Below are 24,323 nucleotides of genomic sequence, written 5' to 3' on the forward strand. Positions count from 1 at the left end.
GAATTAATTTTTCCACAGTGTTTGACAGTTCTTTTTCCTATAGTCTCGCTTACTGTAGCATCAACTTTAAAAATTTTTGTCAGCCTATTGAGTGAAAGTGTACTCTTGTTTACATTTGCGTTTTGTTATTATTTCCTTCTCTTTCCCATGTTTACTGAGATGTAATTGATACACAGCGTTGTATAGGCTTAAGGGGTACAGCATAATGATTTGGCTTATATTATGAAATATCACCATAATAAATTTAGTGAACATTATCGCATGAAGTTACTAGAAAAAAAAAGAAAAAGTGTTTTTTCCTTGTAATGAGAACTCTTAGTGTTTGCTCTCTCAACAACTTTCAGGCATACCGTACAGTCGTTGTATTGTACATGACATTGCTAGTTTGTACATAATTATCTTAGAACAGGAAGCTTGTACCTTTTGACTACCTTCCTCCTATTCCCCCACCCCTGCTCCCCACTTTTGATAACCACAAATCTTTTTTTTCTAACAACAACCAAACTCCAAAACTGATTTGTTTTATGTTCCATTGACAAGATAGAAGGAGCCACTGTTTCACATAATGAAATTAATGCAGACTTGATGCCAAAACTGGTTATAAACTGCAGTTAAAGGAGATTAATAGCTTAATTCCCCTGGAAATAAAAATACATTTTTTTAAAAGTATGCATTATAACTAAGTTGAGTGTAATTATAAAAGTGTAAGGGGCCTCCCCTAGTGGCGCAGCGGTTGAGTGCTGGGCTGTGAAGCTGTCCACAGCCTCTGCAGTGCTGGTTCGATCCCCAGCCACCGGCGAGGGTCCCACATGGCGCGACAGACCTCTCCTGCTGCACCCACTGCTCCCCTCAGCAGTGTACTTCGTCAGTCTGCTTGTTCTGTTCCTCGCTATGGCTCTGGTGAATTCTCTCAGCCTCCCGCTCTTCTGACTGTACCCAGTGCTTGTATAAATAAATAAATAAATCTTAAAAAAAAAAAAGTAAGGATAGTTTAAAATTAGGATCTCATTTAATATAATTTTTTTCTTTTTAAAAATTTTTTTAATATATTTCTTATATCATTTTTTCATTTTTGTACAATGTATGCATTTTCATCTTGGATAACCACAAATCTTATCTCTTTTTCTGAGTTTGACTTTTCTTTTTAGAGCCCACATATAAGTATTTGTGTTTGACTGATTTCACTTAGCATAATGCCTTCAAGGTCTGTTTGTGTTGTGGAAATGGCAGAATTTCCTTCTTTTGCAGTGACTAGATAATATTCATTACAGATCTATGTCTATATATCACATTTTCTCTATTCATCCATCAGTGGGCACTTAGGTTATAAATAATGCTGCAGCCAACATGGGGTTGCAGATATCTCTTTGACGTAGTGTTCTTCATTTTCTTCAGATATATACCCAGATGTGAAATTGCTGGATCATTTTGGTAGTTAAATTTTTAATTTTGGGAAGAACCTCTGTGCATTTGGGTGAGGGGCTTTCCATAGTAGCTGAACCGGGTTACATTCCCACCAGCAGTGCATTAAGGTTCCTTTTCTTCACACCCTTGTCAGCTTTTGTTATCACTAGTCTTTGATGATAACCATTATAACATAAGTGAGGTAATAATCTCACTGTGGTTTGGATTAGTATTTCTCTGATGGCTAGTGGTACTGACCACCTTTTCATCGACCTGTTGGCCTATATCTTCATTGGAAAAATGTAAGGTCTTCCGTCCATTTTTTAAATGGATGATTTGGGGTTTTTTGCTACTGTATGACTTTTTCAACTTTATTTTGGATATTAACCCCTTATCAGATACTTGGTTTGCAAATATTTTTCCTATTGCACAGGTTGTTTTTTCATTTTGGTGATTGTTGTTTTGCTCTGTGTAGCTTTTAGTTGATGTAGTTGATGTTGCTTGTGCTTAAGGTGTCATATCCCCCAAAACCATCACTAAACCAATGCCAAGGAACTTTTTCTGTGTTTTCTTCTAGAAGTCTTTTGATTTCCTGCCTAGTGTGCATGTCTTTAATCCATTTTGAGTTAATTTTTGTGTGTGGTATCAGATAGGGATCCAGTCTCATTCATTTGTGGCTCTGCAGTTTCCCAACACCATTTATTGAAGACACTCTTCTTTCCCTGCTATCTATTCTTGGCTCCTTTTTCAAAAATTGACCATATATATATATGGTCAATATATATATATATACACACACACACACATATATATATATATATATATACACACACACACACACACATGCACACTGATTTCTGGGTTCTCTGATGTATTGATTTATGCCTCTTTTTAATTCCAATATCATTTAATTCCAATATCCAATATATATTTCTTTATAGTATAGTTTGAAATCAGGGAGTGTGATGCCTCCAGCTTCATTGTTCTTTCTCTTTTTAATATAATCTCTCCTCCACCCCATATATGTGTGTGTGTGTGTTTATGTATTCTACTTTCTTAAGATTGTTTTGGCTATTTGGGCTCGAGCATTCCATATAAATTTTAGAAATGTGTTTTCTATTTCTGTGAAAAATGCCACTGGAAGTTTGATATAGATTGCAGTGAACCTGTATGTCACTTTAGGTAGTATGGGCATTTTAATGATATTAAATTGTTCCAATCCATGAGTTAACTTGTATGAGTGTTATAAGGTAGGTATAAGAAAGTTTTGTTCTTTTATATGTGAATATTCAGTTTTCTCAGCACCATTTATTAAAGAGACTGTCTTTTCTCCTTTGAGTATTCTTGACTCCCATGTCAAATATTAGTTGATTATATGTTATTACTTTTTAAAATGTTTATCAATCACTTTCATTTCTTATTTCTGAGGATTAGTTTAAGTAGCAAGTTCCTACCATAAGTTAAAAATTAGTAGCATAAGTTATCAGTATTAGGTTTCTACTTAAGTCTTTCAAAGGAATATATTTACTTTATGGATAGCTGGTCATATCTATAATTCTAGGCAAAAACCACTTTATTAGGCATTATAGTACACGTTTTTGTGTGACAAAATACTAACTTCATTATTTCATCAATTGATAACTTTGCATTTTATCAACAATAACAATAATTAACAGAAACCCCAAATTCATTGACTTCTGCATAGAAGTATATGAATTAATGTCATTGCTGTGACTTTTATCCTAGTAGATGGTACATTTTACTTTCCTAATGTAGGTCTTTTATGTCATGTTATTATAATTCTGGGAAGTGATATAAAGAATTATGAATCTTATGGTTCCAACTTACGTGTAAATGTAAAAAAAGAAAAGTCCAAGATATTGGTAGTCACTTGATAGTGATAGTCCTATTTAATACTTCTTTGGGAAAGACTTGAAATATAGAGTATTATCAAAGAAGATTCTGAAGTAGCAGAAAATGTATTGATTGATAAAACTCTGATGCAATAATTATTACAATAGACAAGTTAAATGCAACTAAATCCTCTGAAACAGTTGATAGTAAAGTTGTATGGAATGAGATTGTGAATGTGTTTTCTGAGGTAATACTGTGAAGGGCTTTTGGAGAGGTTTGAGAATTTCTACACTTTATTTTTTTATATATAGAAAACTACATTGTTTTATATATGTATTGAGGTTTGTTAATTTTATTTACTTTTATGGTACGTGTTAATATTTTCATCTACTGTGGTTAAGAGAGGAAACAGGCAATAAATTGTCATTGGTAAAGGATTTCTTAAAAAGTGCGTGGTCAACACAGGGCCCAGGAGGGCAGAGATATGGCTGGTGCTTATCTACCCGCACAAATGTCTGCATGAATGACTGAGTTCTGGTTAGTCCCACCCCCATCCCTGTAGAATTTAAAAATTATCATTGGAAGGTCTTTTCTGGATATTTGTGGCAGGCGAGAATTCTACCACTGAACCACCCATGCTGTTCTGGATATTTGTGAAACAATGTTAAGGGACAGTTTGAAGGGGTTGGAGTGGGGGTTGGGAGAATATGCATTTTAGTTTTATTGATTACTTTTCCCTTATCAGTAAAATGGTGGAAAATAGTAAGTTCCTTGCTTATCTTCCTGGGCTGCTTTTGAGGATCAAGTGAAGCAATGTTTGTTTTGTTAATTATTCATTTTCAAATACTTTTGATGTTACTAGCCTTTTAACACCTCTTAGCTCTCAGGCCTCCTTGCATAACTTACCATAATTTTACTCCTAAGAAAACTGAGGCTCAGATTTGATCAGACAAGGTGGGAATTCATGCCTAAGATTGTCATATATATCCTGAAGAAATTCACAAGTAGGGAAGACAGATATTTACACATATATCTGCAAAAATATTCTTCAGAGAACAAAGCCGTGTAGAAGTGTATCAGTTCATCATTGTCATCTTTTTAAAAAACTATGTTTATTTGAGATAATGGTTTACAATACTGTATGTAGAGTAAAATGTTCACACCTCTGAAAACATCATTGTGATCTTTATCACAGTTATTACTATATTGTTGCTTATATTAGTATGGTTTAACAGGCATAGCATGTTCTTCCTTGCCTTAGATAAACAGAAGAACCCACATTTGTTTCCTGATATAAAATTAATACTTTAAAATAAAATTTTAAACAAAAATATTGGAAAATATGTACAAATAGTCAAAAAGTCAGAATTGCACAACTCACCCCAAGATAACATCAATTTTAAGTATAATCATAAGTATATACTCATAAATTTCTCTCCCTCTGTGTGTGTGTATAAAGTTTAACACAGGAACATTTCTTCTTCAGTGGGGTTTTTGAATCTGCTTAGAGTGGTTTGGGTAGGATGTTTTGTTGTGATGCTTCATTCCCTGTGAATCTCTGAAATCCAGGAATTCTCAGATAAGGCTGTCCCAGTGAAGCCAGACAGTGATTCATTCACTATGTGTTTAAATGGGTGTACTTAGTCCAGGAACCTTTGCCACCTACTTGTGTCCTGCCTTCTTGGGAAAGTGATTGTCTTGAGTATATTTGCAATTAAGACTATTGAAGAAAACAGCAAGTACTGAAACCCTGAAGTGCCAGAGACAGCTGGAGGTGGCAGATACTTAGGGTGAGGGCCACGCTCAGTGGTCCTGACTCACCCATGGCCCCCACTGCTGAGCTGAGAGGATTGTTAGCCTGCTTATTACTTCGCAGGTGGATATGGCTGTTTTTCTGTGTCTTCTTCATTTTGCTTTTCTGCATTGTAGCCTCTTGCTGTAATTAACATGGCTGAAACGTAAAAGTCTTAAAAGTTTGTTTTTTTTTTTAAATAAAAGTAGAGTGCCTGCTGGACTTTTGAGCTGAATTTAGGTTCCAACTGTTATTTAAATTGATTTGTGGCCTTGGATAAACCTCTAAGTCTGTTTCAACAGTAAAATGGCAATAAGAATGCCTATGTATAGAATTACCTTGCGCATTAAGTATATAAAATGTCAACCTCATAAAGTAACACTGAGAATCATTAACTATTTGCTAATATCAGCTCTGTGTACATATGAAAAATTAGGGCTTTTTTTGTAGTTTAATTCTATGAAGTTCAGTTACATTGGTTGTGTGAGGAAGAAGTACTACACTGGGAAGTTGAATGCTTTTGCCTCATAAGTTAAAGATGTTAAACACCTTTCAAAGTGAGTACAATCTTGAGGGTAATGGGAATGTGGACAATGGTGATCCCGGAGCAAATGAGGTAGCAGAAGTTGCTAGTGGTCTTCCATTTGCACATCTCCTGGTTGTGTTGTACTTTGATTTATTTTTCTTTTCTTTTCTTTTTTCTCTTTGATTTGTGATCCCAGCCACTTTCTACAAGGCAGGTTGTTTCTGGGCTTTTCATTTCAGTCTGACTTTAAAAAGTTTCATCAAAAATGTGGCACCGTAACTTTAATTCTTCATGGTAGCCTATCCGAAGATCTTATTTTATTTTCTGTGCATCTTGAGGAATCAACAACAGCTTACATCCTTTTACCTCTCTTTTCTTCTAAAGCTTCTGGTACTCAGCAAATTCAGTGTGACTTGGGTCCCTAGAGAAGTAGCAAGGAATTGAAATTAATTTTAGGATTCCTCTTTGTCACCTCCTGTATTCTAGTCCCTTTTACTCCTGCTGTCTGCTATACTAGTAGTTTATTAAAAATTCAAAAGCCAGTAAAAGATATATCCCAAACTGATGCTGGGCCTGCAGAAAAAATTCTAGATGTTTGTCCTCAAGGAGCATGTAATTTAGCAGGGATTCAGTAAAACTTAGGCTTCCACAAGGTATCCCAGAAACACAATTTGTATCTTGGGTACACGCTTCAGTGTCTACCGTTTTTTCCATGAGCCCTTAAACCAAAATATGTTTTAACTGATTAGGAAGTTACCACCCTTCCCCCCACCCAAGATCGTCTTAATTGAAGGATGAAATTAAAAATGTGAGCATACATGCACTCACACATACACACCCCCCCCACACCCCAATTGTTTGCACTTTAAAATAGTGACAACTGTTAAGAGGTTGCTGCTAAACCAATAGACGGGGTAGTGTTTCATAAATTTATTATTTGCATAGCTTTATCTTTGATACTGCTTGTCCTTATGAACCTGCTTGTCTTGAATGGGTGCCTCTTGAGTATTGTTTGCTACAAACAAACACCTTCTAAGACTTCTGCAAATCCTTTTTGCAAGAGCATGGAATCAGCATTCCAGGGATTAAGTGCCAGCATAGTGACTTGCGATCTGATGAGTTGTAGCTTGAGCTAGAACCAAGAAAAATAAATTGGGCAGTAAATCATCAGGGGTTTGTTTTTTCAGCAGACCTGGACTGAGGGTTATGTCTCATGATAAGGAGACAGTTTCTGTTTATTACGGTACTCTGAGTGAATGGCTTCAAATATGTTATTTTGCTTCATTCTTTCAAATTAAACAACTATTTAGTTAATACCAATTAAAATCAAGTCAGTGTTCTGAATCCCTCTTATTATTGTGCTGTTTTATTTTTAATTTTTATAATTATTTTTTAGCACTTGGTAATTCATATTCATTTTGTATAATTATAAGTTGTACAGTGAAAATAACTCTTCTTACTCCTGTACCCCAGCCACTTGATCTCTTCTGCTCCCCAGTCCTCCAACTCTGCCCTGATTTCTTATGCATTCCTCAGAGATAATCCATGCATATATAAGTATCTAGAATGTTCTTTTTCTTACACAAATGTTGCCAGTCTTATGTGTTGAGATTTGTTTTGATGGTCCTCCAGAGGAACTGCATCTCCTTGTATTTGAGTCTTTATGTAATTCTATACCATATTGACTAAGCTGTGCCCTGTAACTGGCTTTGGCCAGTAGTGACTTAGCAAGTGTGATACCAGTGAAGGCTTAATAAGTGCCGTACATTGGAACTTGTCCTCTGGGAGTACTGTTAATATACTCCCTTTCAGACCTCAGAAGCCACCAACCTAGCCATGTGGAGAGGCTGCATGGGACAGAACTAGGATTGCCACCAGCAGTCTCTAGACAGCGGCCATCATCAAACTTTTTAGCCATGTGATGAATAAACCACCCCTTTGAAGTGGAACCCCTAATCCCATTCAGGCCATCCCAAATGATGCTATTTGGAGCAGAGACAAGCTTTCCTTACCAAACTGTCCAAATTGAAAAAACTGAACTGTCATTATGAGTTATTAGACTTGGTTTGTTGTACAGCAATAGAAAATGGAAACACTATATATTCTGTGCCTGGCCTTTTCACTAAACAATGTATTAGATAGCACTCTTCCTCAGTACTAATAAGAATTGCCTTAGTCTTTTTAAAAGCTTGATGGTATTCCACTTTGTGGCCGTACAGTAATTTAACCAGCCTCTAGGTGGGCATTTATGTTTCCAGTCCTTTGGGTTATTTAATATTTTTTTTTTTTGCTTGCACACCAACAAGTACATTAATTGGATACAGCCCTAGAATACAATTGCTGGGGCAAAGTGTGTGAATTTACCATTTTAATGAGTATTGTCAAGTTGTCCTCCAGAGAGGTTACACTTTCGCTAGTTCTGGAGAACTAGTTCTGAGTCAAGGAGGCCAAGATGATTGGTAAAAACAATGTTGTTGGAATGTTAACATTTTTCTTTTAATATCTTTTCATGTACTAAAAAGTTATTCTTAAGCATACGTGAGGATCCACCTGAAATGGGCAAACCCACTGGTACAGGAATGATTCAGTTGGAGACCTGTGTACTTAAGAATGCAGGACAGGACTGAAAAACAGATGCATGGAGAGAAACAAAAGAGGTTTATTTACACAGGAGTGAGGAAAAGAAAATGGGGAGAGAAAAAAGGGCAAAGAAAAATTACTGGCTGCACGTGGCCAGATGTTGTCTGTCCTGCCCCAAAAAGTGTCGGCGGAGCAGAGACCAGAGCCAAGCGAAAGGCTTCTCCACAGATACCCCTTCTTGTAAGCAGTTCAGGTGCCAGCCCAGCTTCTATTTCCCATCAACCTCTGCTCAGGACACCAGGGGGTGGAGTTCAGAAAGCTCCACCTTCTACCACTGAGTTGACTGGGAGCGCCACCCACTGGCCTGGAGGTTGCTTCTCACTGTTCCTCTTACATTTACATTTTTCTCTTTAATGACCTGTGTTCTTTTTTTCTTAGATTGTTGGGATTTTTCTTCTTTGAAGAACTTCTTTATATATTAAAGAAATAGGCTCTTAATTTGCTTAATGTGAAACAAATAATGTTTTCTTCTCTGTTATCTCTTAACTTGGTTTGAACTTTTTTTTTTTGTTATTGGGGTTGGATATATAAAAATTTTATAGCTCCTGGATTTTCTTGATTTTTGTTTTGTCATATTTAAGCTTTCCTCGTGCTGAGATTGTTGTAGATGTTCTTCTGTTTTTTCTTAGTATTTTTAATATATTTTTTATTTACATCGTTGATCTATCTGAAATTGTCTTTGAAATATAGGTTCCAAGTTTATATACTTTTTACAAATAGGCTTGCCGGGAGGCTACCCAGTTGTCCATTAATACTACTCTACCACATTTACCACAATTCCAATTTTAGTATATGTGCTGCCGAAGCAAACACTACCACAATTCCAATATAGCACATTTCCATAGCACAATTAGCACATTTCCAATATAGCACATTTCCACATTTTTATATTTATGCCATAGATAATTTCAGTACATTTGTTGAAGTCCCCAAATTTTTTTGAGTTTCTGTCCCATAAATTAGTTATTCTCTTTTTTTCTCTACTATTTTAGGAAATAGTACAAGGAATATTTTTTGAAACTGGCCTATGATTTCCTTTGTGGATACACAAATGAACATAATCTTTTTTAAAAGTCATTTAAATTTTCATCTTAAGCTGCTCAACAGCTGAGTTAGAGGGATATGCCTTTCATACACAGGGATATGGAGATCAATTTTAAGTTGTTGAGATACAGCTGAAGATTAAGTAGGTTTGTGTAGAGAATGACAAATTTTTTTAAAAAGTGTACCATATATAAAAGTCTGAAGACAAATATCAGAAGCATACAATAGATATGAAAAGCTACATCTACTTAAGAGTGTGGTGAACCCAGGACCCTGTTATAGGAAATTTTGTCGTTAATAGAAGAACTAAGGCCACATCATCATGAGAAGAAATCAGGGAATTATGCTTGTATTGTGGTACATTGAGAAAATGGGCCCATGTAATTTGGTGAAGCGCTTGTAATCTTAGGCCGTGAGTACAGGTGTCCTGAACACCCAGGAGGGCATTGGTACTCTCCTAGGGCAGAACCAAGAAGTTGTTTGTCAAACTCAACTTCATGTTCTTCCAGTTCTTTCCCTTCTGTCCCTATCGGCCTTGCCACTTGTGTTCATGTCCCCTGGTTCAAGGGGCAGCCTTCAGATTCTATTCCACGGCTGTGGTGCCTGAGCCCAGGGGCCTAGGAGATTTACATTTGTAACATGCTCTATAGAGGTTCAATATATTGATCCCAACTAAGAGAATGAGAGATACAGAATTAAGGTGATGTCCAGTCTACATATTTGCACAGATATGGGGTCCCAAAGTTTGAGGTGCAAGGACTAAATTCTCTAGGGAGGTTTAAGCTAGAGGTGGGAATAGCTCTCTTGGGACCCCTGCATCTTCCCATTGTGGGCTACTGTGCTCTTTCTGCCTCTGTCATGGGCCTGTGCTGTGTGGCTGTTTCTCTCCTCCTTTCCTACAGAAATCTCCAACCCTTCAACCCTTCTGGGGAAGAAGAACATGCCTATAAGGTGGGCAGTTGATGTAGGTTCAGAATTACAGAAAACTAGAGCTAAAAGAGACCCATCTAAATCCTTTTACTTGAGAAACAGTCCGTAGCTTTCTTTTCTTGCATTTTATGCTCCTGTACTCTTGGGGTATTTTAACAGTGATAGTGTTTTCCATTTTCTCAGTGTCAGACAAGCTGAGATATTTTAGAAAACACTGAATTTTAGGGATGAAAATGTTATTTCTTTTTCTTTTAGATCCTCTCTAAACTATCTTTATCTGCTCATGCCCGGGATCCAGCCATGAAGCAGACGTTCGCCTTCGACAATGTTGGCTACGAGGATGGTCTTGATGGCGTGTGCGCTTCCCCGAAGGCCACCAGCACCGTCAGCATTTTGGGCATGACTTGTCAGTCCTGTGTGAAGGCGATCGAGGACAGGATTTCCAGTTTGAAAGGCATTGTGAGCATTAAGGTTTCTTTAGAACAAAGTAGCGCTATAGTGAAATACGTGCCTTCGCTCATGAGCCTGCAACAGGTTTGCCATCAAATTGAGGACATGGGCTTCGAGGCCAGCATTGCAGAAGGAAAGGCTGCCTCCTGGCCCGCAAGGTCCTCACATGCCCTGGAGGCTGTGGTCAAGCTGCGGGTGGAGGGCATGACTTGCCAGTCCTGTGTCACCTCTATAGAAGGCAAGATTGGGAAACTGCAAGGAGTAGTGAGGGTCAAGGTCTCACTCAGCAACCAAGAGGCAGTCATCACTTACCAGCCTTATCTTATTCAACCTCAAGACCTCAGGGATCACGTCCGCAACATGGGGTTTGAAGCTGTCATCAAGAACAAAGGCGCGCCCGTGAACCTGGGGCCAATCGACATTGAGCTCTTACAGGGCACAAACCCAAAGACATCTCTAGCTTTTGTGAACCAGAATGCCAGTAACTCTAAGACCTCAGGGCACCAAGCCAGCCATGCGGTCACCCTGAGAGTAGAGGGAATGCACTGTAGGTCTTGTGTCGTGAATATTGAAGAAAATATAGGCCAACTCCCAGGAGTTCAAAATATTCAAGTGTCCCTGGAGAACAGCACTGCCCAAGTACAGTACGACCCTTCTCGTGTCTCACCAGGGGCCCTGCAGAGGGCCATCGAGGCTCTTCCACCTGGCAACTTTAAAGTTTCTCTTCCTGGTGGAGCAGAAGGAAGTGGGACAGAGAGCAGGTCTTCACGGCACTCCCCCGGCCCCTCCCATGGGACACAGATGCCAGACATGTACTGTACGGCGATGCTTGCCATTGCTGGCATGACCTGTGCGTCCTGCGTGCACTCCATCGAAGGTGCCATCTCCCAGAAGAAAGGTGTGCAGCACATATCAGTCTCCTTGGCCCAAGGGACTGGAACTGTTCTCTATGACCCCTGTATAATTAACCCAGAAGAGCTCCGAGCTGCTGTGGAAGACATGGGATTTGAGGCTTCAGTCATTTCTGGTATGTAGTTGATGCATTTGAAAGTTGTCTCCTTTTCTCTTTGTGTTACATGACGAGAACGGCTGGGCAGGTGAGTCGTGCTAACTGCCTCACATGGTGACTGTGGTGAACAGAATCCTGCAACTTTTCCTCTGGTATTGTTTGTCAGGACACATGAGATAGAATTTCCAAGTGTATACATTTTTGCCTTCATGTAGCTGGGACTAGCATTTTAAGCTCCTTGGATTTTTGGCTGCTTTTCTGAAGCGAGGTCTGATTCCATGTTCTTTTGAAAGAGTACTGTGGGAACATCAGACCATTTTCTCTCCAGAGAAACCATCATCATTTCTTTCTCAAACAAAACAGTAAAAACAGCACAACTATAGTCTGACCAGCTGGTTTTCTGTTGAAAGTGGGATTTAAGAGAAGGCCTTGACGATGATTTCCTTAGCACCCTGGCTGGCTGTGGGCAGGGATGGCGTGACAACCTGCATGGTTGAGGTTTCATCACTAGGCAGAGTCTCTAGGGTAGCGCACATTCAATTGCTGGCCTTCTTTTACATTTCTCTTACATAAGAGCCCCAGGACTGCGAGTTGTGAGCTACTGAATACATGAGACAGGGCCTCTCCTGAGAGCTTGCCTTGTAGGGGCGGGGAGGTCGGAGACAGTGGGACAAGTCCTTGTAAGTCCACGTGGCAGCTGAGCCAAAGTTGGATGCTCAAAAGGGTTCCTCTGGGAGGGTGAGGGTGAGTGGGGGTGATCCAGTGAGATGCAGAGGAGGGGTACACAAGCTAGGGGACCCGGAAGCAGCCTGGAAAGTGACCTGCAGGCCTAGAGGGCAGCACAGTATAAGGGGAAAGCTAGAAAGAGGGCCAGGTGGCCTCCTTGAGGGTGAGGACTGGGGGAGGGTGGAGACTGAGGCTGGACAGTGGGTAGGTTACCCCAGATATATCCTGCATGTCAAACAGAGGGGAGTCACCAGTGATTTTTATCAGAGGAGACACAGGTCAGATTATATTTTAGAAGACCAGTCAGTATCAAGTGACGTAGGAGACCACATTGGAGACCGGTGAGAAATGATGTGGGGCTGGAGAGCAAGAGATGGATATGAAAAACCTTCAGGAAGTCAACTCCACCAGCCTTGGTGTCAGATTAAGGGTATGTGTGATGGGGGAGGCCTCCGGATGAGAAAAACAGCCTGCAGTGAACTGAGGTGGATACTGGAGGAGCCTTGAATGGTGAACCTGGAATTCCAGGGAGAGAATGGGGCTGGAAGTGCAGATTTGAGTTTTGGGAGCCATAGGAGTTGATAGAAGACCCTAGAAGAGTGTGAGAAGGGGAAGGAGCAGAGGGAGGAATGTGGTGACCTTGATGTGGAGGAAGAGAGGAGGATCTTGTACAACACTGATGAGTGAAGTGGTGGAGTCCTGGAAATAAAGAAGCTTCAAGGAAAGAGCTAGGGGAACCACAGAGGTTAAGGAGTGAGAGGCTGAAAGTTAAGGAGGGGGAAGTGGGCCTTTTATGAGGGACACCTGTGAGTAGTAGTATTTAAACTATTCAGATCCCAAGATCCAGGCCCTGTCAGTGTGAAATAGGCTACACTGGGATGTGAAGTTGCATCAGCCTATGGCTGGAGCCTACTGCTCTGGGGATGTGGTTGGCCCTCACAATGACGAGTCTGTGAGCCAAGCCCACAGGCTATGCTTAGCTCGCCTGGACTTGCATATCCCAGTCCACTCTCATGGAGATCGAGACACAGTGTGTCTCCTTGAGGACTGGCTGTGTTGAGAGATTTTTTTTTATACATGTCACTGAAGGTTGTGGGTAAATCATGGGGAGTGACGTGGCCCATTTTGTCCTTTGCCTTCTGTACCAACTTTCAGGAAGGAGTTGATTTGTTTAACAACAAATAATAAGGAAAAAACAATAGAATGGTAAATTCCATACTCAACAGTTAAAAAATGTAGTTGTCATCTGCTATATTTGTGTGAGGTTTAAAGATTTTAACATTGAATCAGGTTTTTGGCAGTAAAAAGAAATTTGCATTGAAGTTTACAATCCAGAAAAATTGGATATGACTAAGTAAACCAAGAAAGAAAAGAAGAGTGATTTTTACTGGGCAGAAGTATGAAAATTATGCTAACCCAAGAGATATTAGGATACCAGATCTAGTAAATAAAAAATAGGCTACCTCATTAAATTTGAATTTCAGTTAAACAATGAGCAATGTTTTAGTGTAAATGCGTCTCATGCAGTATTTGCGACATACTTATACCAAAACATTATTGGTTGTTTATCAAATTCAAATTTAGCTGGACATCAGTACTTTACCTGGCAACTTTAATTTAAGATCAAGTGTTAGTGTACATTGGTGACTGTTTTTTATAGTCACTTAAATACTAAAAATGCTTTGTATGTATTTGATGAGTCATTTTGGATTGACTTGGGTACTCCTTTGACTCAGGAGCACCCAGCGCATAGTAGGTGTTTGTGAAGAAAATGAAAGAGAAAGAAAATGACTATGACAAGCAGGGTTGTAGGGTGGCTCAATGGAGGGATTGCAGCTGGGAAACTATCGATATTTACAAGGATGTGAACAAAAAATAAAAGAATGGGAAGGAAACCCAAGCAGTTAATAGTAGTAGAAACCACCACACCCAGGCTGGAGGTTCTAAGCCCCTGCCCTCACCTGTTCTTTTCTGACCCCTTTCCATTCCTCTAATCAGCTGGAAGTTCTGATGTGTTGTGACAGCTGGGGGGCTGGGAGGGCCTCATGGGAACTAGCACTGCTGGAACTGGGAGCTGGGTTCCCAGTACACAGATGGGGAAACACTTTGGTTTTGCACCTTTCTGTCCCATCATTTCTCACTTGTTATCTCCCATGTGACAAATTTAATCAGAAACCAGTTGACAAGGGAGCCTGGGGGAAAGTGGATTGTGGGGTCAGCCCCTTGTGATAATAAGTGGGGAAGGGAAGGGAACAGTCTGAGAAAACATGGCAAGTGATGGACATGGAATTTGTCAGCTCATTTGACAGCTGAAAATACATTGAGACCTGGTTTTTTATCTGGAAGAGAGCTCTGCTTGTATTGCATGGTTAGTTTTTTTTTTTTTTTTTTTTTTTTTTTTTTTTTATGAATATAGGGTGAGGAAAAGGAATGTCAGGTATGACATGTTCCTCTCACCCTTGTAAATGGGTGTTGCCTCTTTCAGAGGCACTGTTCCCTTGTCTCAGCGTATGATGGGCCTTTGGATCCAGGACTTTGCCAACTGCTGCTGTGCTCACAGGCCGTCCAGTACCTAGCAGGGAGGCAGGCACAGAGACCTGTCATCCAAGGTGGGTTTGAATAAATGCAACAAGGAAGATGTAAGTCGTGTACTTTTGGGATTCAGAAGATAAGGAGCAAGTCCAGCATCTGGTTGTGAAACTCCCAAAGATTTGATGGTAGAGCTAACCCTGGATCTGGGCCTAGATAGGATTTCAGCAGGCAGAGAAGGGCTGAATTGCACACCAGACAGATGTGAGCACAGGCCTGAGGTGGGAGTCCTCTAGGTATGTCTTGGACGCAGTCTGGCTTAGATGGAGCTTGGGTATAAGTAAGGGGAGATTATCAATAGGCTAGCACTCTGGTCCAAGCTACTATCACTGTTTTCTGGATCTTGGAAGAACCTCCAATTGGTCTTCTCTCTTCTTCCTTTAAACCTTATGATCTATTCTGGCCCAGCAGGCACAACAATTCTCTTGCTCTGTTGATAGTCCCAAGCCCTACCATCTCGTATTGTAAGAGGAAGAGTGTTTAGGGCAGTCTAGAAGCCCCTGCCCTTACCTATTCTTTTCTGACCCCTTTCCATTCTTCTTATCAGCATTGCCCTCAACCCCAGGTCTTATACTTGCTGTCCCCTCTCCCTGAAATCTTTTCCCCCAAAATTCACATGGCACAATTCATTTCATACATGTTTTTTTTGGACTTTTCCTAGAACATATATAATTTATATTTAGGAAAGGAAGGGTTGTGTACATAGTTTTGTAATTTCTTTCTCATTCTGCAATTCATCGTGAACACTTTCAGGAGCAGAATTCTCAACACTATGTTCGGTGGCTGCATTGCATTTTATCACATGGATGCACTGTAATTTACTCAGTCAATTTCCTATTGAACTGTTCCAGTTTATTTTCTGTGTGTGTGATTGTAAATAATACTTATGGGCATCTCTGACACCAAATCTTTGTGTACCTACTTAATTGTTTCCTTATGATAATTATTTAAAAACATACTTGCTGAGTCACAAGATATAAGCATTTTATTTCATTCGTCTTAAATATTTGTCACTCTATTAAGTGACAAATAGAGGTACTGTTTTTTTTTTATAATATCGTCAAATAGATTTCCAGAAAACTGAATCAATTAATATGCCCACCTGAATTATTAGCACAGACTGATAAAAGGACCCTATAACATAAGCTTGTTTGCATTTTTGATAATTTCAATTTTCTTTAGCAATTTCCAGAAGCCCAGAATTTAGTTGTTGCACCTCAATGTTAGAGAATGACAGCATATAAATTGTAGGTTAGTAAGGGGGTATGTTTCTAGTTGCCATTTAGATTTGTGTGTATTTTTCCAAACAGTTCTCTGATGACAGCCAAGTGTCCTACAATTTCAACCAATTTTTACACTATCTACCCAGAGATAGCATCATGTCCCCCAGGTTAAGGGCTCAGTTCTTCAAGACTTCCTTGCATTTCAGATGCCAGTCTTAAGTCCAGGTAGCAACTTGTGCTTCCATGTGGCTGTAAGTCAGGTTCCCGTGACGCCCTCCTTGTGTCTGCTTAATTTGATAGAGCAGAACTTGGGAAACTAGTCTGCCCACAACTACTGGTGAATTACAAAGGTTATAACTCAGGAACAGCAGGATGGAGGAGATGCATAGGACAAGGCATGAGGAGGGGCTGCTGAGCTTTCCTTCCATCCCTTCTCTGGGGGACCCATGCTCCCCCACTCCACCTAATCCTTTTGGGTTTTTATGGAAGTTCCATCACATAGACACAAATGATTAAATTATCAACCATTTGGTGACTAGCCTCCTTCCCTTTTCACGAGCTCCAGAGGTAAGACTGAAAATTCTAGCCCTCTCATCACATGGTTGTCTCTACTGGAGCACTGGCAACCAGCCTCCATCCTTAGGTGTGGTCCACAGGTCATCTTGTTAGCACAACAAAAGGAACTTTAATTCCAAAGGATTCAGGAACTCTGTGCCAGAAATGGGACAAAGACCAAGTATATATTTATTATAAATCCCACTATCACAGTGAATATGAAATTCTTTATAATATTATGATAGCATCTAAACTGTTGACCATTTTTGGATGAAAGGCAGCATATATAGAAAACTGATGATGGACTGGGAAGGTAGGGAGAAGTTGGGAAGGTGCAGGAGGGCTGATGGATGTAGGAGGTTGAATCTTAAGAGGCTGTGGCCACAAAATAGATTTTGTGACTCTGAGATCCAAGCAGCAGAGTTATTTTGAACAGTAACAAGGAGCTGGAGCATAAACCTGTGCTGAAGGTGAGACCAGAGTATTGGAAGTCTTTTATACAAGTGCTAAAATTGTAGATCAGCTGAACTCTTAAAGTGAGTGGAAGTAGTATTAGCATTTTTCAGAAAAGAAGCAAAACCTCCCAATATGTGAGATTTATTTAGAAGAGGCTGTTAATACAGGCTAATACCATCTTCTGTCTCCTGCAGCAGTGGCTTTTCAAATAATGAGAATTCATCATTAAGTGATAGAATTATCTTTTCAGTGTATTCTTAAAGGTATTTTGTGTCATCAAAATGGTGTGACTTTCTCCAGTAACAAAAAGCGCTCTGCATTGTGACCAGGTTGGTGATTAGTTGCATAGTTATATACACATGTGGTGGGCAAAAAGAAAAATGGCCCCCAAAATGTTCCCACCCTAATCCCTGGACCCTGTGAATGTTACTTTACATAACAAAAAGAACTTTGTTGTGTAAAGGTGCAGTGAATGAAATGGACCTAGAGATAGAGATATCTGGGGGGACTTACTTATTATTCTGGTGGGCCAATCGAATCACCATCAGTCTGTGAAAGTGGAGACCCGCTCCTGACTGGTTTAGAGACTTGTGAAGACTGAAGAGACTTGACATTGCTAACTTTGAGGATGGACCAAGGGGACCATGAGCTAAAGAATGTAAATGGCCTGGAAAAGCTGGGAAAGGCAGAAAAAAATGCCTTTCTGCCTTCAGAAGCACTGATCTCCTCTGAGCCTCTACCAAGGAACACAGTCCTGCCAGGTCCTTGATTTTAGACTCATGTCCCACATCTAACCTACAGGACTGTAAGATGATGCATTGTGGTGGTAAGTCACTGCATTAATGGAATTTGTTATAGTAGTAGAAGGAACGAATGCATCATATGTAAAGATTCATAGACTGGAACTCTTGTGCATCTTATTCTGAGTACATTATACCTTTAAAAATGGCGCAAAAGACGAAAAGGTAAATGGACATAATGGAGAATCCAGAAATAGGTCCACACATACATGGTTTCCTAATTCATGACAGGAATGCAGCAAAATGGATAGAGCTGGAAGGGATCATGCTCAGTGAAATAAGCCAGAAAGAAAATGAAAAATATCAGATGGTTTGACTTATAGGAGGAATGTAAAGCATCCAAATAAGGGATCAGGGAAAAAAAGTAATTATAATAAAGTGAAAATCAAAATCACCAAACATCTATAAACCAGAGATATTCTGCAGGGGCAGGGTGAAGGGACTAGGAGCAAAACGGGGGTGGGAAGAGCACAAGGGACTAGGGTGATGGTGCATGGGTGAATGGGTGGTGGGAATTTCACGGGGACTGTAACTGAGATGAGAAAACACACATTGTACAAAAATGAAGAACAATGTAAAAAATACATAAAAAAATTAAAATAATAACTTAAAAAAAAGAAAATACCATGGACATTTTCACCACTATTTATAAAGTGCGAAAAACACAATCATTAATGGACTTCTTTTATCAAAAGAGACACCAGTAGATAAAAGAGAAAACACAAATCGCAGCCTGAGAGCAGATATTTGCGGTGTACACACCTGACAAAGGACTTGTGCCTAGAGTATATGTAGGACATCTACACAGTAAGAGAAAGGCAAACAACTCAAGAAAGGTCCTTTTGTTTCTCATGGGGCGGGAGTGAACCTCTCTTAACCAGAGTGATGGGTTCTGGGGCCAAACAGAGTTAAACAGGCCCGGTTTAGAAGCTAACTTCACTGCTTGCCACCTCGGGGGTACTGGGTAAACTCATTTCTTCATCTCTAAAACAGCAATGATGATAGCATTTACCACAGAGGGCTATTTTAAGGATGAAAGGGGATCATATATGTAAATGCATGTGCCTGGGGAATTAATATTGTTATTATCCAATTCGAGCATTCGTTAGCCACAACATTCCATTCTCAAAGTATTTGGCATATTTTCCTATGTCTTTAATTGTGTGCCTCTGTCTCTGGTTCAGGGGAGGGAGAGAGAGTGATGGAAACACCAATCCCCAAGTAGCCTCTTCAAAAGCTTTCATTTTAATATTGTTCAGCTTGAACCTGTTCTGAAAAAAATGTATCATTTGTTTTTCTTTTTTCTTTTTTTTTTTAAGATTCATTCATTCATTCATTCATTCATTCATTTATTTATTTATTTATTTATTTATATGTACAAGCATTGGGTACAGTCAGAAGCGCGGGAGGGTGAGAGAATTCACCAGAGCCAGAGCGGGGAGCAGAGCAGGCAGAAGGACCGAAGTACACTGCTGAGGGGAGCAGCGGGCGGCAGGAGAGGTCTGCGCCCCATGGGGGACCCTCCTCCGGTGGCCAGGGAGCAGCCGGGGATTGAACCGGCGCTGCAGAGGCTGCGGGCAGCTTCGCAACCCAGCGCTCAACCGCTGCACCACCGGGGAGGCCCTCATTTGTTTTTCTTATGTGAATGATTTCTGACATTTTATCCTAGAAAACCGCCCTGGCAGCCATGTTGGAAACCCCTGTGTGGAGAGTGCCAGGGTGCCAACTGCAGCTGATGCCCTTGGATCTGTGCAGGAAATGCCTCTCCAGGCTGGGGGACTCCCTGAAAATTTCGGCTCTTCCAGATCCCCACAAGTCTCCAAAACGGTGGTACCACAGAAGTGCTTTTTACAGATCACGGGCATGACCTGTGCATCCTGTGTGTCTAACATAGAGAGAAGCCTGCAGAAAGAAGCTGGTAAGTGATCTACACCCAGGTTAAACTGGGGTGCTGTGTGTAGACTCAGTCATAAAGTAGGGAGCCATGTGCTCTCGGCAGTCTCTATTGACTGTATTTTTCAGTGGCTGGGACAATCTGGTACCAAGTTCATTAATGACAGTGTAGATGTTTGTCTAATGTTCTTGGGCAATTGGCATTGTTCTTTAAGAAGTATTTAAGTTGTTTGAGATAAAGTGTGTTCTTGAGTAAGTTAGAAATCCAGTTTAAAGGTCATGGTACATTCCATGAGTAGGCTCTTTGATTAGCCTGGCCTAGTCATAGCCCTTATTTTTCTCTTCCCATCACATGAACATCTTACTATCAAACGATTAAACAGCCTGCATCTTGTGAAGTTCCAAGTTCAAATATGCTGACTTCTTGTCCTTGTAAGCCATAGAATGATGTGGAAATGGCAACGTTTTGTCCTCTTAAGCTAGATTTCCAGTGCTGTCTCTTATACCTGAAAGTGGAACAAAAGCCTGTCCCAGTTTTTTTTTTTTTTAATTTGGAAACTATCTTAACAATGACTCAATTGCACAACCAGGGTCACTCCAGTGACTTCATGTGTCTTTCTGTTTAGACTCCTTCACCCTGAAAATCAACCCTAAGTTAAGATGACACATCTCTCCCTACTCTGGTTCACTGTGCTTTTTTTTTTTAACTCTTAAATGACCGTTCTCAAATTGAGGTGTTTGAGGAGTTCCTTTGTAATCTGTGAGCTGACTTTAGCCTGTAATCCCACAGTGCCTGTGTTTCTACTCCTGACTTGAATTCTTCATTTTTATTCCCTATGGCATCCTTTCAAAAGCTCATCATTCTTTTCATTTATTTCAATGAGGTGTTTTTTCCCTCCCTTAAACCAGCACAGCAGTTTTAGCAAGATAGTCTGTAGCAATTTTTCAATCCTAAAGTCATTAAGAACTGAAAGGATCTGAAGAAAAAAGTATATCCTTCATGGGTATACTGCAGACTACATCCCTTGCTTTGAGGTGTGTCTACCCATCAGTGTCTAGTTCTAGAGCTTGACTTGAAGTGGCCACCAGGTCTGCAACATGTGCCTTGTCTGGGAGCTGGGTGGACCTGCAAGAACCCCAGGCCCGCCCCAGACCCATCCCAGACTCACTGAATTTCAACAAGGTCCTCAACTGGCCAGTCTGCCCAGTGTGAGACATTATTCTGAGGTAGTGATGTCCCACTTGGCTATTCATTAGAATTATCTGGGGAGTTTCAGAAAGAAAAAAACTAAGGTGACTGGCAACCACCCTGAGAGATTCTGATTTAATTGGTCTGGGTTAAGGGCCAGGCATTGTGATTGTAAACCTTCCTAGGGAGCTGATGTTCAGCCTAGTATGAGAACCATTGTTCTCAAGTCTTCTGGGGCAGACATTTTTGCATTAGGTTTTGTTGAACATGTCATCCCAGAGCCCTTGCCCAGAGTGTTACAGCTGTGACCCAATGGTTTCAGGTATTCTCTCCGTGCTGGTTGCCTTAATGGCTGGAAAGGCAGAGGTTAAGTATAATCCAGAAGTCATCCAGCCACTCGAGATAGCTCAGCTCATCCAGGACTTGGGCTTTGATGCATCAGTAATGGAAGACTACGCAGGCTCCGATGGCGACCTCGAGCTGATTGTAAGTGTGGTGGCTGGGTGGATGTGGGTGCTGGGGTGCAGCAGGCCTCTGACCGGCTGCAGGTATGCTCTGAAGAAGCATGGCTGTGGTCAGGCCACTCCCTCCGCTCCATGCGTCCTGTTTGCTGCTATCATTGGCGGTTTTGTTTCCTTTGAAAACAATGACAATGTGTTCATTTTTTTTTTAAGGAATGTCAGTTATATCAAAAAGTAATATGAGGATCCCACTATATTCAGGGTATGAGGAAGAGGAGGAGAGAAAGGAGGTGGTGACAAGTTGTGGAATTGTTGGAAGAAGAGCAATTAAAAATGGTGACTGTTCTGGGTTTGGTGGCTTGAGGGAGTTGAGTATGAACACACTCCACAAAGCTGGAGCGAAGCTGGAATGCCGGAGGCTAAGGGAGGGCATTGTTGTGGTTGGCAGTACATTCAAAGATGGGGCTTGTTGGGAGGTGCAGGGGTGTTGAGAAGGTGATTGTTGACCAGAGTGTCCCCGAGTCCTCAGTCACGAATGCCCAGAGTGGCTGGGATGGGGCAGGTTGTCATTTCCTGTTCGTGCACTCTCACCCGTGCACATGTCAACAAGCCTGTGAAGTCAACAGGTATAGCTGGGCTTCCGAACGTGCTGTGTTCCCAAGCACTTCTGCACAAAGCTCTTTTGTGTAAATAAAAGAAGACTTAGACAAAACCCACAAGGAACTAAATAATGCTCTTTCACTGAGGTAAAAGGGTCTTTTATTTCCTTGCTATGTTTAGTCACTGCCATTGGTGATAAGTAAATGTTTGAAGAAAAAGTACTGAGGACACCAGTGGCACTTTGAGCTCCTGATAAGTGGTGGTATTTGCACAGCAAACCCTTTGCTCTGGTCAGGCCTCTGTGCATGTGGAGGGCAAAGTGTAATGTTCACCAGATTTCAGCTCAAACCAGCCCCTGTGACAGGAGCAGGGCCCCAGGTCATGGGGCCATCTCTGCCTGCTCCGACTGCCACTAGAGGGAAATTCTGAATCAGGAAATGTGAAACCTTGTTTTGATTTTTTTTTTTAACTAAGCAGTGTCAGTGGTTATACTGTCCTCACATGTGCAGACATTGTGTGTAGGCATTTCTGTCTGTTTCATTAGTACTCTGGACCAGTGGTACTTGGGAGAGTGGATTGTCTGCTTTGTCCAATGCACATTACAGGGACGGCATATCTCACTTGCAGCTCCTTTTTCTCACATTGAGTGGAGTAGCTTGTACTGGGCCTCAGTCCTGGCCCTGTCACTGCGGGGACAGTTATAAAGATCACCTCATGAGATACCTTGCCACCAGCAAAGACTCAGTCCCAGGCCATCAGCTTCAGACTCCAGCTCTGCCCCATCTGGACAAGTTCCCAAACCCCTTGGTGCTGCGGTTTCTGAGACCAACACAATATGGTTGGTGTGAGCAGGACAGTATATTTGTGGCATTCTTGGCACATTGCAAGGGTGTAGTATTACATTTCGTATCATTATTAGGGTGACTGCAAAAGTAAAATGAGAGCTTGTTGCACTGAGGAAATATTTGTGGACTTTATAAGGTTTGGATTGCATTGCCTGTCTTTTCCTGGGGTCCCAAGCCAATGTGATTGTATTCTGATTAGAGATCGTTGATTTTGAGATAATTGATGCTGATTTCAATCTGAGCTCCAGTCCTGTCATTCTGATGTTTATTACCCATCACTGACTTCCTGTCAAGTGTTGATTTAGCAATACTTTTTAGTTGGGTGTTCAAGAGTCTTTGTGTGGACCCAACTAACAGGGCAGGCTTCCTTCTTTCTGAGTTTCCTGTGTCCAGTCACGCCTGACTGTTGGTAGCCGCCTGAACCCCTTATGCTGTCCTGCCATCTTTCCCCTTGCTTCTTCCTCACCGTGCCCTTACTTCACCTGTTAACACCCTATCATACTTTGGTACCACTTCAAATTCCATTCCTCCATCAGTTACTTCTTAGGTCCTTTCCTCCTATTGATAATGAGGTATTGATGTTTCATCCTTGGAATCAGCAGAGCCTGCAATAGGGAGGGCATTAGCTAGATCAGATGCCAGTGACCCTTGAGATCGTGGAAAGTATTTTGGAACAAAGGATTTTGCAGAGTTGCACATCCTTTCCCTTTTGAGGTAGAGGAACTGCAGGCATTATTACCTGGGGTCATTGGTGAGATGAGAACTGAGACAAAGAATGTGAAGTAACTTGCAAAAATCCATCATCAGAACCTGAAGTCAAGTCTCTGTCTGTTGCCATCTGTGTCTGTAGTGATTATCTGTGAGTCCTGTAGTGACCTGGGGAAGAAGGACTGTTTATATCCCTGAAGCCCCTGAGGGAATGTTTGGGGTAAAAATCTTGCATAGAGCATGGAAGTGAATGTCCAGCATCTTGGGAAGGTTGTTAGGGAAGGAGAAAAGGCTGGTGGCTGCCTGTTAGGCTAACTTTCGGTGGTGTGCCTTTGATAAGCTCCTCTTGATCCTGGGTGAGGGATTTTTGTCATCCTTTATTGCAGATCACCGGGATGACCTGTGCTTCCTGTGTTCACAACATAGAGTCCAAGCTCACAAGGACTGATGGAATCACCTACGCCTCCGTGGCCCTTGCCACCAGCAAAGCCCATGTGAAGTTTGATCCTGAAATTATTGGTCCACGGGATATTGTAAAAATTATTGAGGTATGTCATTCATTAGCAAAATTATATCTACTTAAAAATAGTAATATATAATTACTGTAGAAAAATGAGAAAATGTAGCTG

General features: G+C 40.9%; 1 protein-coding gene across 2 annotated transcripts in view; it reads left to right on the plus strand.

Moving 5' to 3' along the window:
• The window catches only part of ATP7B (ATPase copper transporting beta), a 75,124-nt gene that overhangs the window by 21,081 nt on the left and 29,720 nt on the right, over positions 1 to 24,323 (plus strand). For both annotated transcript variants that reach the window (XM_037527254.2, XM_037527253.2), the window contains 4 exons: positions 10,446 to 11,667; positions 19,668 to 19,916; positions 21,403 to 21,566; positions 24,081 to 24,242. In XM_037527254.2, the coding sequence (XP_037383151.1) occupies positions 10,446 to 11,667; positions 19,668 to 19,916; positions 21,403 to 21,566; positions 24,081 to 24,242 (1,797 nt within the window). The remainder of the gene's footprint in view (positions 1 to 10,445; positions 11,668 to 19,667; positions 19,917 to 21,402; positions 21,567 to 24,080; positions 24,243 to 24,323) is intronic.

The sequence above is a fragment of the Talpa occidentalis genome, unplaced genomic scaffold (assembly GCF_014898055.3).
Source record: "Talpa occidentalis isolate TD23 unplaced genomic scaffold, MPIMG_talOcc4v2.1 talOcc4.5, whole genome shotgun sequence".
NCBI lineage: Eukaryota > Metazoa > Chordata > Mammalia > Eulipotyphla > Talpidae > Talpa > Talpa occidentalis.